Here is a 16,424-nt window from a genome sequence, read left to right as displayed (position 1 = left end):
GATTCTCTTGCCTCAGCCTCCTGAGTAGCTGGCATTGCAGGCATCTGCCACCACGCCCAGTTTTTTTTTGTATTTTTAGTAGAGACGGGGTTTCCCCATCTTGGCCAGGCTGATCTTAAACTCCTGAAGTTGTGATCCACCCACCTCGGCCTCCCAAAGAGAAAGGATTACAGCCGTGAGCCACTGCGCTGTAATCAGCGCTCAAAACAATTTTTTTTTTTGAGACACAGTTTCGTTCTTGTCGCCCAGGCCGGAGTGCAGTGGCGCCATCTCGGCTCACTGCAACCTCTGCCACCCAGGTTCAAGCGATTCTCCTGCCTCAGCCTCCTGAGTAGCTGGGATTACAGGCATGAGCCACCATGCCCGGCTAATTTTGTATTTTTAGTAGAGACGGGGTTTCACCATGTTGGTCAGGGTGGTCTTGAACTCCTGACAGGTGATCCGCCTGCCTCGGCCTCCGAAAGTACTGGAATTACAGGCATGAGTCACTGCACCTAGCAGCCTGGCTGATTTTTTAATTTTTTTATAGAGATGGGGTCTCACAGCTGGGTGCAGTGACTCACGCCTGTAATCCCAGCACTTTGGGAGGCCGAGGTGGGCAGATCATGAGGTCAGAAGATCGAGACCATCCTGGCCAACATGGTGAAACCCCGTCTTCACTAAAAATACAAAAATTAGCTGGGCGTGGTGGCACATGCCTATAATCTCAGCTACTTGGGAGGCTGAGGCAGGAGAAAGGCTTGAAGCAGGGAGTCAGAGGCTGCAGTGAGCCAAGAGTGCACCACTGGACTCCAGCCTGGCAACAAGAGCGAGACTCCATACAAAAAAAAATACAAAACTGAGCTGGGCATGGTGGCACACACCCACACACCTGTAGTCCCAGCTACTCAGGAGGCTTGAGACAGGAGAATCCTTGAACCTCGGAGAGGAGGTTGCAGTGAGCCAAGACTGTGCCACTGCACCCTAGCCTGGGCAACAGAGTGAGACTCTGTCTCAGAAAAATAAACAAACAAACAAAAAACTAGGTCTCACTATGTTGCTCAGGCTGGTCTTGAACTCCTGGGCTCAAGTGATCCTCCTGTCTCAGCCTCCCAAAGTGCTGGGATTACAGTGGGCCACCGTGCCCAGCCACCATCTTGGTTTAATTTCTTTCCTTGGAAATAGAGCAAAGCGCTTTCACTCTTCTTTTTCATGGCTGCATAGTATTCTGTAATTGTTTAAACAATTGCTGATAGACACTGTATTGAGGTCACTTGCATACCTCCAAAATTGCATCTGCTCAGAGCCTCAGGACATGGCCTTGTTTGGAAATGGTTTTAGCAGGTGCAGCTAAGATGAGGTCACCCCGTGTTAGGATGGCCCCGAATCCAGTGCCTGACGCCCTTATAAGGAGAAGGAAACTTGGATGCAGACAGGAAGGCCGGGTGAAGACAGAAGCAGAGACTGGGGGCCAAGGAGTGCCTGGGGTTGCCCGAGCCACCACAGGCTGTGAGAGGTGTGGGACAGACTCCCTCAGCCACAGAAGAGCCCAGGCCTGCACACGCCTGGATTTCAGAGGGTGGCTATTTCTGCGGCCGAAGCTCCCAGTGCGTTTGCAGCCCTTGGAAATGGCTACAGACACATTTGTTCTCGGCCTGTCTCCAGGTCTGTGGCCCCCACAGTGAGCGACCACAGGCTGGAGGGGACTTCACACACGTGAGCCTTTTAGGAATAATGAGTGACACATGCAAGACCCCAAACCAAACCCCGTGTGACCTGACACCCAGGGAGGGAGGGGCTCACCTGTAGAGAGGTGCTGGGAAGCTGGCCTCGAGGGTCCCCGAGGGGACACAGGGCCGGGCAGCCTCTTGCCTCAGGGTTTGCATGTCTGCCTGGGTCCCTGGGGCTCCTGCCAGGAAGGCCTCCGAGGCCACTGTTGACAGCATAAAGGCCACCCGGTGTTCCGGCAACAGCGCTGACCGCTCCCTCCTCCCAGCAGCGGGGTGAGGTGGCCTCAAGGGAGGGGAGGGCTGGAGAGTCCTTCTGAGTATTTAACAACGGGGGGTGACACAGTGTGGGTGGGCAGGACCACTGCCAGGTGGGGTCCGTGGCTGTGAGCCCCCAGCTCTACGCACCCCCCACCTGGGGCCTGGCCTCTCCATCTCCACACCCCCTTGAGGGCCTTCTGTCTTCCCCTTGCACCTTCGATCGCGGGAGGCGGTGCCTGGTCACGGGCGCAGGCACCTGGCACCCCAGCTCCTCTCTCCTCACCTGCTCACACCCAGTCCGTTTGTAAAATACACCCAGGATGAGAGCCGCACGCGGGGCCTCACAGCAGCACAATTTGTGACAACCCGAGGTGGAGAACACCGAACACCCAGTGAGGGTGAGGGGACCGGCACAGCGTGGCCAGCCACGTGCTGGAATGAGATTCAGCCACCAGGAGGTGCGAAGCTCTGGCCCAGGCCCGTGTGGACGCACCTTGAGGCTGTCACGCTCAGAGACGCCAGACACAGAAGGCCATGCTGTGGTCCCACTTCTACGAATGCCCAGGACAGGCTGGTCCACAGAGGCAGGCAGAGGGTTCGTGGGTGCTGGAATTGGGGAGAGGGACCTGGGGGTGACGAGGTGATGTAACGGGGACAGGACTGCCTTCTGGGTGATGAGAATGTTCTGGAATCAGAGGTGGTGGCTGCACGGCGTGGTGAAGGTACTGAACGCCACCTCACTGTAAGATGGTAGATTTTGTATTTTACCACAATAAAAAAAAACAAAAACCCAACAAACATCCAGAAACCTCCTGCCTTGCCTCCTCTGGCTGGGCCTGGCCGTGGGTGGAATCCGGCTTGGGTGGGGGCAGAGCTTGCACCCTGGTCTCGGCTTCCCCTGCCCCTGCGTCGGGTCCCCACAGAGCCAACCCTGCCTTTCCCATCTGGACAGGCACCCAGGGGCCCCACTCCCTCGGGGTAAGTGCCAAAGTCCTCCCTGAGGCCCACAAGGCCCTGCCCTCCTCTCCTCACTCTGTCCCTCCTGCGTGCCAGGTGCCGTCCTGCCCCAGGGCCTTTGCATGGCTGTGCTCTCTGCCTCTCACCCAGGTGTCCCTGCCTCCTCTAGCCCTGGCTGAAATGCTAGGCTTGCGGTGAGCCCGATCCAAGGTTGCCCTTTCCCAGGGCCCCTTCTGCAGCCTTGTGACGCCGCTTCACTTCCTCATAAGCTCCTCTGTCTCTGGGCTGTGCCCCCCAGGCCAGCGCCACATGGGCCAGGTCTGCTCGATTTCATCATCTCCAATGCCCAGGACGGGACCTGCCCTGGGTCCTTCACCGTCTTCTCAGGCACCGTACAAGAGCGAGCCTCAAAACCACCTGGGGCCTCCTGGCTGCCAGGCATCCCCCACAGCCTCCCCTGCAGCCCCTGGCCCCCAGGCCTCCTGGCTCCCCCAACCACTTCCCAGCCATTCCTCCTGTTCTCCTCGCAGACCCCGGGGGAGGCACCAGCATCCCCTGGGCCAGGCTCCTGCCTCCTGCACCTCTCACTGCAGAACCTGCGGCAGCCTGAGTTTTTCAATTCTTTCCCTCTCACTGCACCAGCTACGTTCCAGGATCAACAGAAAAGCTGCAAACCGCCCCGCGGGGCCCTTTGTCAGCCTCTTGCTCCATCCGGGCATCTCCCAGCCACTGCCAGGGTCGCCCCAGGAAGTGATGGCCCCACTGGCCTTGGTCTGTCAGGTGGAGTTGACAGCAGAGGCACTTGCCCCAGCGCTGCTGAGTGGCCCCCGTACCCCGCAAGGCCTGACGGACGCTCCCCTGGGGCCCTTCCACCCCTTCTCAGCTGTCCTGGGCCATGGGGAACTAAAGCCCCCATTTCCACACAAGCCCTGGCCCGTCATCATGGGCCCCTCCCACCCCGGCCTTCATCCCACTTGCTCTGTCCCTCCTGGTCTGGCCAGCCCTGGGGGTGAGCTCAGCCCTGCAGCGCCCACCCTCCCTCCCTGATGGGGTCTGGCGAGCACCTCCTCCTGGGAACAGGGCCGTCGGGCTGGAGCGTAGGGACTCGCCTGGAGTCCAGTCCTTGGCCCCGCAAGAATGTGGCCAGCGCCCCGGCAGACCAGCCCGGGAGGGGTCTCTGCGGCCTTCGAGGGCTGAGTTCCCCATCTGTGAAATGCAGGGCTGGGAAGCCCCTCAGAAGTTGCTTCTGCAGCTCCAGGACCAGATGGGGGCTCTAGGGCAGGACCGTGTGACCCCACTCCAGCCGGGACCTAGAGCCAGCCAGCCCGGCCACACATGAATCCACGTGTTTAATGACAGCATCACTGCATTACATGAGAAAGACGGCTGATCTGTCCTGGGAGGTCCCCCGCCCCCCTAGCATGGCCAGAACCAGCCCCAACACAAATCTCGCACCATCCCTCTGGCCCTGCGGCGGTTCCCAGTCCCAGGAGGAGCCTTGGAGGCCCATGTGGGCTGTGCCCTGAGCTGGCCAAGCCCTGAGGCCCACAGTGACAAGGCGGCTCTTTGGCAACTGCAGGGGCCGCTGTGGGCAAGGCGGGCACAGGCGAAGGCAGGGTTGGTTTTCCTATTTAAAAAACCTGAAACAGTAAGACCTTGACCACGGAAAATCCACATTGCCATGTGCACCGGCTCCCCCTATGCAGGCGGGCGGCGAGGAGTCCGCACCCGCCCGGACAGAGGTGGGGAGACTCCAGCGAATATGGAAGATCCACCCGCTTGAAATGACGGGGCTTTAAAACCAGGACCCCGTCCCCCAGGAGCAGTGGGTGGGTCCCGGCCCCTCCCCGTCTAGCCTCAAACATTTCCAGGACTGCTCAACAAAAACACAAAACAAATCCAAAGAAAAGTCACAAATACATATGTACACATGCACACCAACCCCACTGGGGACACCAGGCTACTGGGACGTGGGGAGTGGGGGTGCCCAAGCACAGCAGGGGGGCAGGTGGGACCCTTGGACTCCAGCCCGCCCCACCCTCTCCGTGTCTCCACCAATGAAATGGGAAGGGGCGAGGGGGCAGGCAGTGCTCAGCTCAGGCCCCACTCCCCAGCCTTGCCTCCCTCCCCGCCTGCTGTGCGGCCTGGGAGCATGAGACAGAGGAACAGAGGAGCCCGGGAAGCTTTTGAAAGGACGGAGGGCGCCCACCTCCTGGACCCCTTGGGTCTCCTTGGCTTCCCCACGGCCGCTGGCGCTGGTGGACAGGACAGGCGAAGACACGGGCAGCCTGGGGGCGGGGGCCACACCGCCGCTGACCTCCACAGGACCCAGCCACCCAGCAGGCACGGGGGACGCAAATCTTGCGTGGGGAAGGGGGACGCTGGCCCGGTGAGGGCACGTGTTGAAGAATGCACGAAGACGCGGCGTGTGCTGTGCTCCTCTCCAGCCAGGGCAGTGAGCAGGCCTGTGTTCAGTTCTCCTGGGGTGACAAGTCCAGAGCAGACGTCCTCCTCCGGTGTGAGGGTGGCGCTCGGCCAGGATGCACAGGCCTATCTGAAGCCCACTGCCTGCCAGGTGATGGCCGTGACACAGATGCTTCCAGAGAGACTGCTACTTCGAGCGGTGACAGCAGAGGTGGCTGCAAGGACGCCGTGAAGCCCAGGCGGGGACTGTCTCCCGGATCCACAGGCCGGTTCCGCCAGTGGCCCTGAGCCACCTGCCCAGGCCTACACGTCTTGGCCTGGCCTTGGGTCTGGCCTTGGGTTTCACATAGTGGGACTGCAGCCGTGAACGGGCAGCCGGGGTCTGAGGCCCCCACCAATCAGCCCTGGTGTCTGGTGGTCTGTTCCGTGCAGACGTGGGCAATTGCAGGAGGAGCAAGCGGCGCCGGTGGGCAGGTGATGAACGGATGGAGGCAGTGAGGGTCCCAGGGGGCGTCCATCGCTCTGAGTACAGACGGTCTGAGCCGGGACCGTCCAATGTGGTTCTTGCCCTTTAGGAAGGGAGACAGAGCCCCTGATGCTGAGGGTCCCCAACCACGTGCCCACCCCAGACACTGGTGGACATGGTTCACAATCAGGCATTTAATGAGACTCCAGGATCCTCCAGGCCCAGCTCCCCGCCCGCCCGGCCGCCTTCCTCGGGGGACAAGCGCTGGGAAGGCAGGGTCCACGCAAGCTGAGGAGCTGGGGTCCTCTGACGATGGCTGGCGTGGCGCAGTCCTGCCCGGCAGGTTTACCGGATCCTGGTGAAGAGGTTGAGCACAGACACAGACTCCTGCAGACACATGGGGATGGGAGACGCGCTGAGCCGCAACCCCAGGGAGGAAGCTGCCTGGAGGGAACCTGAGGCTGTGGGGCGTAGTGCTGTGGGGCTGGGAGGTGCCAGTCCAGCCTCGGCCTGCCACACTGCCCCTGACACATGACCTGGAATTTGAGGTAAGGGAAGCTCGGAGGTGGGGGGGACCCAGGGGAGGGTACGCCAGAGGGCACAGCGGGGACAGGGACGACCTTGGGACAAGCTGGGGCGGGGGCGAGTGGCGCTGATACCGACCCACTTTACCTTTGTCGAACGGGTTTTGCTAAAGACGTTCCAGAACCTCAGGGTCTCGTCTCCAGCACCAGTGACGATGGCCTCCCCATCAGGGGACATTGCCTGTGGACAGGAGGGAAGCACCCCATGTCACTGGGCCTCTCGGTGCCTCAGGACAGTGCTGGGGGACCGAAGGAGAGGGGAGCAAGGTGTGGAGTGGCTGGGACCCCCAACCCAGGTTGCATGGGCAGAGCCCAGACTCTGGGACCAGGAGGGAGGGCCAGGCCGGGGCCACCACAGGCAAAAACCAAGGTTGGAGCCTTTTTGTTTTTTTTTTTTAATTTTAAGACAGGGTCTGGCTCTGTCACCCAGGCTGGAGTGTGCAGTGGGGCGATCCTGGCTCACTGCAGCCTTGATCTCCTGGGCTCAGGTGATCCTCCCATCTCAGCCTCCTGAGTAGCCGAGACTACAGGTGCACACCACCACACCTGGCTCGTTTAAAAAAATGTTCTGTAGAGACGGGGTCTTGCTACATTGCCCAGGCTGGTCTTGAACTCCTGGGCTCAAGCGATCCTCCCACCCTGGCTTCCTGAAGTGGAGGGATTACAGGCGTGAGCCATCGCACCTGGCCAAGGTTGGAGCATTTTTGCAAAAACATAAAGGACACCCCCTTGCAAGGTGGGGCCTCCACTCTGAGTAGATGAGGGACTGTCAGATGCACGGATGAAAGCACAGAACATGTTTTTCAGGGAAGAAACAAAACTTTGACCAGTGAGGGCACGTGGGGTCAAAGGACGCCTCCTGGTCCCCTTCCAGCGACGTGCACACAGTGACTGCGAGGATGGCCATGGGGTCATCTGAGTGGTCAGGTGTGAGGTATTTTTGGCTTTCCTCTTCACCACTCTTTTTGGGGAAAATAAACAAATGAAGAGGCTGAGGTCCTCCAGGAGGACAGGGCCCACACCTGCAGGGCTGGGGCGTTCAGTAAAGCCCATTCCATCGCTGGCAATACAACCAGCACCGGATGCCCCGACAGCCAGCCCCGGTGCTGGCTCCCACGGGGTTTTATATCTGCACAGCATCCTCCCTAAGAACACAGGACAGGTGCTCTGGGGCGGCCATGGCAGTTTGTCCAGAATCCCGGGGCACCTTGAAGTGCCTGGCGTGCACTCACCAGGTACAGCACGCGGTAGGAGTGCCCGGTCAGCTTGGCCACCTGGGTCAGGGAGGGGTACTTCCAGACAAGGATCTGGTTCTGTGAGTAGCCATGCGTGCTCACCTGGAGGGTGGAGGGGCGCGCGGTTGGTGGGGGAACGAGGCCGGGCGCTGTGCCTGCTGCCTCCTGCGTACCCGCCCGAGCCCACGTGAGAGCTCGGTGCCGCCAGCCAGCCCGGGAGGAGCAGGCGATGCGGGGATGTGGCTCTGCCTCCTGAGTCCCTCTGGGAGGTGTGAAGGCCACAGGTGTACCCCTCCACCCACTGCCAAAGGCTGGAGCCCAACAAGGACCCACACAGGGCCCACAGCCCCTCTGCCCCGCCTCCAAGTCATCCCTGAGACTCTCCTGGTGACGCATGCCCGGAGAGGCTGAAGCAGGCCAGGGTGCTCCGCAGAGCCCACTTCGTCCTGGGCCTCCCCTCTCAGCAGAAGCAGCTGTGGGAGCTCCCCGGCTCCTCACAGAGCCACCAGGTGTGGCTGCGACGAGGGCCCAGAGGCTCCAAGTCTTGCCCCAGGTGAGGCCCTGATGGGGCCCAGGGGCCCAGGGACCTTGCCTCCCCCGTCCCCGCCCCGACAATTCCCTGCCTCCCTGCCCAGCCTCCCTCATCCATCTCCCTTCAGAGCCTCTGACCTATCTCCCCACAGGCCGCTCTCAGATGGCAGGCAAGGGGCCGGCAGGACATACATCCCGGGCCTGCTGGGAGGCCGGGCCACCCGTGCTCACCAGCTCGTTGGCGTGCTTGGACCAGGCCAGATTGCACACTTGGGAGCCCGTGTCGATGCACTGCAGCGGCTGTCCCGTCAGGGTGTTCCAGAAGCGGATGCAGCGGTCGGCTGTGCCGCCCCCCGAGGCCAGCAGCCCGTGCTGATGCGGGGACCAGGCGATGGCCTTCACGGCCGCCAGGTGCTCCGTGTACTGCTGCACGGGGCTCAGGCTCGAGTGGTTCCAGACCAGCAGCTGGGGGACAGGGGCTGTGAGGCCAGGGCTGTCGCAGCCCTTTGGTCCCATAGGCCGGTCCTCACAGGGGTGATAACCTGCCCTGGCACCTCACCCCCAACCCCTCCTGCTGCTCCCTCAAGGACCCCTGGGGGCACATGCTCGTCACCCTGTGCCACAGGGCAGGACTGGTTAAGCAGGAAGGACAAGCCCAGGGCCCTGCTGATGGCTGTGGAGTGGGCCCCGTGCCCGCCCCCAGCCCAGGCTTCGCCGTTCCTGCCAGCGTGAGGGGAGCGGCTCCTAGGGAAGGGGAAGTCCAGGCTCGGGGCAGGGGTACCTTGTTGTCGTTGCCCCCTGAGGCGAGGAGCTGGTGGTCTGTGGACCACTTGAGCCCGCACACCTCCTGCCGGTGGCCCTGCAGCCGCCGCTCTGACTGCAGGGGCGGGGTGCGGATGTCCCTCTGCAGGATCATGCGGTCGCGGCTCCCGGACGACAGCTGCTCAGCGTTCCAGGCCAGCGCCCCTGGAGGCCAGGCGGAAGTGGGGGTGAGCCTCTCCTGGCCTCGGGGGGCTCGGGCCTCGGGGAGCTCACCAGCCACGGGACCCGGGCACCTCACCGACGCGTGCCGTGTGGCCCTCCAACACGGACAGCTTCTTCCCTGCGGCCGCGTCCCAGATCTGCACAAAGCCCTTGTGTGTGCCCACCGCCACCAGGTTCCCCTAGGAGCGAAGGCACGGGCAGAGCACCAGCGTCAGGTCTGGCCCGGGGACGGTGCCCGGCTCGGACTTGGTCACGCCAGGCTCTCTCCTCACCGGGGCCTGGGATGGTTTCCCTAAACACTCTTGAATGCACGTCTCTTCAGAAGAAGCTTAAACCCCCTCAGCACACTCTGGGGTGGTGGGCACGCCGCACGCACGCGATGCCCGGGTTTGTCAGAGTCCAGCCAAGACTCAGGGTATGTGGACCTTCCCACGGGGACATTTCACACAGAGGGAAGGAGGAACTGCAGACACCGAGCTCCAGTTTCCACACACGCCCAGGAGCTGGGCAGCACGTGTGGCTGTCTGCCACTGACTTTGAGGCGCATGAAAATCCAAGTGGATGGAGGGAGGGTGAGTGCACACGCAGGACACAGTGAGCGGTCACGAGCACTGGGGGCAGCCCTGGGCAGCTCCGGGCAGGGGGCACAGACCCTCCCCATGACATGCTCCAAAGCTGCTGCTGGGATGTTTTCATCGCAGTCTAAAATGGAACTAAAGCCCGCTCAACCCTGAGTGGGAACTGGAGCTCCAGGGGAGTGAGTCCCAGGTGGGCAGGTCCCATGGAAGGAGCCGGGGTGTTGCTTCCCCACTGGTCCCACCATCCTTTCTGGGGGCCTGGCGGTGCCTGCTCATCCCTGTTACTCCCTCCACCAGGACCACACCAAGGCCAGGGACAGTGGGGGACACAGACCTATGCTTGGACACAGGCGACCTCAGGCCACACACTAGCCCCTGTGGGTTTTCAAGGCCCCCAACATGGTCAAGGGCCCTATCAGATCTCCCAGGTGGGGGCCAAGCCGTCTGCACTCACCCGCTCAGACCAGCCCACGGAAGTCACTGAGTCCCCTTCCACCGAGAGGTCACAGAGCCGCGTCACCTGGAGGCAGAGGTCAGTGTGAGCTTTGTCGCTGGTCTCAAAGTCCCAGTCTATCCATGCGTACATGCACCCTTCCGCTGTCTCACCCACCTACTCTCATGTCCACTCACCCACCCACTCTCCCGTCCGCTCACCCGCCCGCTCGCCCACACGCTTCCCATCCACTCTCCCGTCCACTCTCATCCACTCACCCATCCACTCCCTCAACCACTCCCACCCACTCTCCCACCCACTCTCCCGTCCGCTCTCCCACCCACTCACCCACCCACTCACCTGCCCGCTCACCCGCCCGTCCACTCTCCCACCCGTCCACTCTCCCACCCGTCCATTCTCCCGTCCACTCATTCACTCTCTCATCACTCCAGGCCCGTGGGGTCTCTGGGTTGCTCACTACTGGGACCTGGCAGGCTCAAGCGGGATGTGGACAAAAGATACAGACGCAGGGGACACGGACGCAGGGGACGCAGGCCTGCATGGGACACGGACGCAGGGGACACAGGCCTGCATGGGACGAGCGGATGATGGGAGGAAGCGCCAACCCTCGCTCTCCCAAAACTACTCGCCTGGCGTTATCCCCGAAACCCCCACCCCAGCGGTGTCTGCTGCTGCCCTGCACCAGCAACCCAGGCTCCCTGTAGGGACTGGCAGGCCCGGTGCGCCCAGAGGCCACTCCAGGACGGTGACCACTCAGTAGTGATGGTGGCCCCTGGGCTCAGCCAGGCTGGGACACCTGTCTCTTCTCCTCTATGGAGCTGAACAGACTGTGGTTCCAGTGGGCACCCCGTGCTGCTGCAGATGCCACTGCTGGCGGGGAGGGCCACGGCTGGGAGGGCCGGGGCTGGGAGGCTGGGAGGCCCTGGCTAGGAGGGCCATGGCAGGCGCCTGGCTCATACTGCTGCTCCCCGGGTCCCGGTGGGTACACTGAGGTCTGCTGGGAGCTGGGGAGGCCCCCGTGCACAGGCACAGCCCACGCGGCACCCACCTGGCTGGTGCAGGCGCTCCACAGGTACACGCAGGTGCCCAGCCCCACGCTGAGCACGTTGAGGGCCGACCAGTCCACCAGGTTGAGGTAGAAGTCGTCCTGCAGCTCGGGCGCGTCCAGCACCTTGAAGGGGATCTTGGAGATCTTGCGGGTGGGTTTCCGGGGGGACCGGAGCAGCTTCTGGCTGCAAAGGCGGCCGCGTGGCGTCCGTCAGCCACCGCACTCGGGTGACTTCTTGCAAACGCACGGGAAGTATCTCCTCCCCTGCCAGTCCCAGGAGCCCAGCCCGGCCCCTCCGACCACCACCACGTGATCCTAACCCGGGGACGGCCCCACAGCCCTTCACCCTCAGGTATCTGGCTGCCCTGGGCCCCCTTCCACAGCTGTGCTGGCTCTGCTGCCCACACCTCCTCCAGGCAGCCCTTCCTGACTACACGGCCCTGTCTGAGGCCAACACTGCCAGGCCATGGTGTGCCCTCGGTGAGGAGGTCTCCGGGCCGCTCTAGGCCTGGTGTACATTTCTATTACTGACCATGGCCTCATGGGGGCTGGGCCCCTCCACTCTAAGGACTCCGGGGAGGGCACATCACAGCTCCAGGCCACTAGGCCCTGGGAAGCCCCTTCAGCCTCGCCCACCAGGACCCACAGGGACACCCACCTCTTGTTGCTGACGGGAGACAAGGAGTAGGGAGACACGTCATTGCCATCATCGGGGCTGGAGCGCTTGGTGCTGAGGGAATACTGCAGAGTGGGGGACACGCCAGCTGAGCGGATGCCCAGGCCGTAGGACCCTCAGAGCTGGACCCCAGCAGCCCACACTCCTGGTACAGCTCGCAGCCCTAAGGCAGGCGCCAAGACCCTGTGCAGAGCAGCTGTGAACAGGAAGGCGCCTTCCCGGCAGGGACTGTGGGCCCCCACCCCTTCCGCCCTCTCTCGAGGGAACCAAGCCAGGCTCTGTGTGATCCTGCCTTCGGGCTCCCAGATCACGTGGACAGAGTGCGGCCCTGCGGGAGCACCCAGTGCCGCCTCCTGCGGGCAGGACCCCACCGTCTCGGGTATTCGGGACCCCAGGTAGCATCGGTGTGGGGAGAAAAAGCCCAAGAGGCTGAGCCTGGATTCTTCCTGCACCCCCACTTCCCAGCTTACCTGCTGGGCCTCCAGCCTCAGATCCCAGAGGACCAGGGCCGCTGGCCTGGCTAAGGAGCAGGGTCAGGGTCCGGGGGTGGGAAGCTGGGCCGTGGCCGGGCCCAAGAAACAGGCTCGGGGAGGCAGAGCTAGTGCCCGGGAGGTGGGGGCTGGGGAGGCTGCCACTGGGAACCAGTTCCTGGGGGGGTGCCACAGGCTCACCGTGAACAGACCCTTCTTCTCAGGTGTGGAGGGCTGTAGCCTGCGATCCTCAGTCTGTGGGTCCTGCACCTTCTCGATGCCAGCACCCAGCAGCTCATTCTTGAGCAGGGCGGAGTAGGCCAGGCCATCTGCAGGCACCAAGCACAGTGAGGTGAGGTGGGGCAGGGCAGGGCAGGGTGGGGGCCTCCAGGGCGGATGGGCTGGGACCCTAACCTTTGCCGTTGTCTGAGGTGGCGTCCTTGGCTTTCCGGTTCTGACTGGGAGACTTCTCATTCTCCTGCAGGGAGGAGAGCAGAGAGGGAGGGGTTGAGGTGCCTGCTTGTTCCTGGCCCTAGAGCAAGGAGGCTAGGAGGGGCCCTGGGCCTCCCGGGGGGTCCCATCTCCTGCCCGGCTGGCCCCTCACGTTGATCCTGTGGAAGTTCACGCTCCAGTTCGCTCCGGCTCTAGAGGGGATGAAGCGGTCTCCATGCTTGCTGGGCGAGGACACGGGGGAGCTGGCAGGCGTCAGGGTCCGCCGCATCTCCGTGACCTGAAGGGCATCAGTGGAGGGCCTGTTCTCAGCACTGAGAGCTCCCGCCGAGAGCGCCCCCAGGCTAGCCTCTCTCAGCCTCTGGCCACTGAGCAAACAGGTCTTTGACCTTGAAAACCCAAGTGGAGCCACACAGTCACTCTTGGTCAGGGATTTATGTGCCAGAAGCCTCCGAGGTGTGCCAGGCCCAGGGGCAGGCTCGGCCTCCCAACGCTGCCAGGCAGGAGGGTGGAGAGGGCAGGACCACGGGACGGGATGGAACGGCAGCAATGGGGGCCATGGCAGAGGGGAGAGAGCCAGGGAGCACAAGACCCCGACTGCCCTCCCAGCGCTGCGCAGATGCCACGCATTCACTGTTTCTAAAAGATGCAGGCCTTGACGGCACAAGACATAGAACAGCTGTGCCCAGAACCACCTGGGAGTGTGGTCCCCTCATCCCCATTTCCTGCCACCCACAACACCCGTCTAACCCTCCAAGCCCATCTGACTGCCCCCGCGCCACCCACAACACCCGTCTAACCCTCCAACCCCATCTGACTGCCCCTGCACCGTCCTTTTTCTACGAGGGGTCTGTTATGAGCTGACCAGTGTCCCAAAGAGGATAGTGTGAAATCCTGAGCCCTGCTACCCGGGAATGGGACTCTGTGTGGACACGAGTTTCTTGCAGAGGTGATTATACTCAAGAGGAAGCCATTAGGATGGGCCTGATTTGAGGACAAGCGTCCTCAGAGAAAGAGGGAAACATGGACACAAAGACACAGGGAGACGGTTCTGGGCGGACGCAGACGCCAGAGCGATGTGGACACAGCCACGGATAGCAGGAGCCCCCAGAAGCTGGGAGAGGCGGGAAGGGTCCTTCCCTGGAGCCTTAAGTGGAAAGTGTGGCCCTGCCCACACCATGACCCCCGACTCCTGCTCCCCAGGACTGGGAGAGGTTCTGCGAGTGCTGCGTAGGCCCCGTCTGCGGCCTCTCTGGGGGAGCCCCAGGAAACACAGGTTTGCGTAGGATAATGTTCCGTCTGCTGTCACATCTTCCTGCCCCCAGCCTGTGACGCTGTCACGGCCCTGACACTTCGGAGGGTTCCAGGGCTGTCTCTCCACAGCCTGGCACTCCGTCTGGGTCTGAAGGTGGTTCTGTGTCATAAAGTCCAGGCTGTGCTGGGTGCCTGCGGGGCGGGCCGGGTGTGTGGGGAGCTCTCTCATACTGCAAATGCCCGCTCCTCACCCATGTCCCGTTCACACCCTGGCCTGGCTGCATCCGTGAGACTCAAAGGGCACTGGGTGGAGTGCTGGGTCCTCGCACTGCGCCCCACCCTCCCACGCACTGCTGGGCCCGCAGGCACACAGGGCGCTCAGGCTCCCGCTGTCCTCCGGGCAGCCCCGAGAGCGCTCTGGAGGTCAAGAGCCAGCACTAGGGCTGCTCGGCGCTGTGGTGCCCAGACCCTCTCTGTGCACAGACACCCCTGTATTCACGCCTCTCTCTCTGAAATCCCTGAGGTTGCAAAGACCCCTCTAATTCTACGCCGCTTTTTTTCTGCAGTGGCCCTGTCCCTTCACCAACAGGGACCCTGCCACACCACGCAGGATCCCGGATCCGCCTCCCTGACTCTGCCCTGCGGGGACTGCGCTGCATAGGGGCGAAGGCGGCTGTGGTAGGCTCCCGCAGGTCCTGGGACCCAGGCTTTGGGGTCTGAAGCTGAACTAAGCCTTGAAGGTGAGCCTGCCCCAGGGCCACCCAATGCCTGGGCACAGAGGGTGCCGGTGCTGAGGGAGCTGCAACGGGGCAGCCCCTCCCCAGAGGCCCATGCCCCTCAGACCCGTCTGTGCAGGTCAGCCCATGGGGGAGGGACTCGGGACAACGGCAACTTAGTCTTTGAGAATGATGGCTCAGGCGTCTGTCACGGGGAGGGGCTGGTGGCTGTCCAGGCTAAGCCTCATGCTATTCTGACCCAGGCTTCATGTTGTATAGACGGCAACGGGAGTCTGGCCCCTCAGCCCCTGGCAGGAGTCGCGTGGGGAGGCAGGTGAGGGATGTGGCTGTCATACAGCAGGCGCCAGCCCCGAGTGCCAGCCCTGAGACCCTGTGTGGCCAGTGGAGTGCCCGGAGCGCAGGGCAAGGCAAACATTGCTGGGCTGGGGAGGAGGGATGGAGCACAAGGAAGGACAAAGCCAGGTCCCCCAAATCCCACAGGGTTCCAGATGCACCTGGGGCTAGGAGACAGGAACGGGTGTCCCTACAGGCTCTGCAGGCCACCCCAGCTCCACCACTCCGGGCCTTTAGCCTCCTCGTCCACCTAAGCCCCGCTGGGCTCTGACTATGGCCCTGGGGGTGGCAGCAACCCCGACAGCCCGGGAGGCGGAGGCCCCGTGTGACCTGAGGGACTGGGACCTGAGTGGTTCGTGGGGCTCTAGCGACAGTGTGAGCGCCTGAGGCTGCTGGCCAGGGCAGAGGCAGCTGGGGGAGGGGGAGCCACAGTGGTGGGCAGGGAAGGGGCACTCACGCGTGGCATCGTGTTCTCATTCTGGATGACGATCTGGCGGAGCAGGCGCCGCTCATAGTCCTGGTCCATGGTGAGGCAGGGCTCGGCCTGCGGCAGGGTTAGCCTGTGGTGGGAAGGGCAGGAGAAGTCAGTGGGGCAGGGCCAGTCGCCCAGGGGGCCACGAGCTCACCTGCACCTCCAGGCCCTGGGAGCCAGAGTGACTGTGGGCTCCTCCTGGCTCCTCTGTGGGGACCTCCTGCCAGCCCCAGCCTCATTCTGGGTGAGGCTCCCCTAACCCTGGTCTCGGTTGCTGCCAACAGACCCTCCCAGCCAGTACATCCTGCACCCTGTCCTCCTCCCCGGGAAAGGGGCTTTCTGCCCTGGAGGCCCCGGTAGGGAGGCGGGGGCTGGGAAGAATCCTGGAGGTCCCGGCAAGGACTCTTCCCTGAGCGTGGGCAGCCTCCATGTCTCAAGGCGCCATGGGGACCCACGTGCGTGTACGTGTGCAAAGGGGTTCGACAAGCCACACCAGCTCTAAGGCAGTGTGTAAGAGCTGGCCATGCACAGACCCTGGGCCAGCCATGTGGGTCCAGGCCCAGGTAGACCAGGCCACAGCTCCGGGGACATCAGCCTCCTGTGGACAAGCTACATCCGCATTCAGCTACAACCAAGGTAACATCCAGGGGCCCATGCAGAGCCCACACAGGACCAGGCTCAGCCAAACCAGGAAGGCCCCTCTAAGAGGGCGGCGTTTATGTTGAGGTATGAAAAAAAGTGGCAGTGAGGAGACTGGCAAAGAACGTTCCAGAGAGAGATGCACAGCCCGAGGCAGGAAGGGGG

General features: G+C 62.8%; 2 protein-coding genes across 4 annotated transcripts in view; both read right to left on the bottom strand.

The window, feature by feature from the left end:
- LOC105512817 (chromosome unknown open reading frame, human C19orf71) overlaps positions 1-1,898 on the bottom strand; it is a 5,131-nt gene extending 3,233 nt beyond the window's left edge. The window contains exon 1 of the mRNA XM_011943436.1: positions 1,783-1,898. Coding sequence (XP_011798826.1) covers positions 1,783-1,865 — 83 coding nt within the window. The 5' untranslated portion in view covers positions 1,866-1,898. The remainder of the gene's footprint in view (positions 1-1,782) is intronic.
- A 2,356-nt stretch (positions 1,899-4,254) lies between these two features.
- Positions 4,255-15,710, bottom strand: FZR1 (fizzy/cell division cycle 20 related 1 (Drosophila)). Of its 3 annotated transcripts, none has more exons than XM_011943432.1 (13): positions 15,606-15,710; positions 12,979-13,104; positions 12,789-12,852; positions 12,576-12,703; positions 11,887-11,969; positions 11,229-11,412; positions 10,181-10,246; positions 9,225-9,327; positions 8,946-9,130; positions 8,396-8,629; positions 7,631-7,735; positions 6,478-6,579; positions 4,255-6,201 (listed from the first exon to the last, which is right to left on the bottom strand). In XM_011943432.1, the coding sequence occupies exons 1-13, from the start codon at positions 15,672-15,674 to the stop codon at positions 6,160-6,162; spliced, it is 1,491 nt and encodes a 496-aa protein (XP_011798822.1). In that variant the 5' UTR covers positions 15,675-15,710; the 3' UTR covers positions 4,255-6,159. The 3 variants fall into 3 exon arrangements, with proteins under 3 accessions (XP_011798822.1, XP_011798823.1, XP_011798824.1); XM_011943433.1 differs by having other exon boundaries at positions 6,487-6,579; XM_011943434.1 differs by lacking the exons at positions 11,229-11,412; positions 11,887-11,969 and having other exon boundaries at positions 4,823-6,201; positions 6,487-6,579.
- Between the last annotated feature and the right edge of the window lie 714 nt (positions 15,711-16,424).

This window comes from Colobus angolensis, unplaced genomic scaffold (assembly GCF_000951035.1).
Source record: "Colobus angolensis palliatus isolate OR3802 unplaced genomic scaffold, Cang.pa_1.0 Scaffold22, whole genome shotgun sequence".
Classification (NCBI taxonomy): Eukaryota; Metazoa; Chordata; class Mammalia; order Primates; family Cercopithecidae; genus Colobus; species Colobus angolensis.
The sequence above is the reverse complement of the archived record's forward strand: the minus strand, read 5'-3'. Positions and strand labels throughout refer to the sequence as shown.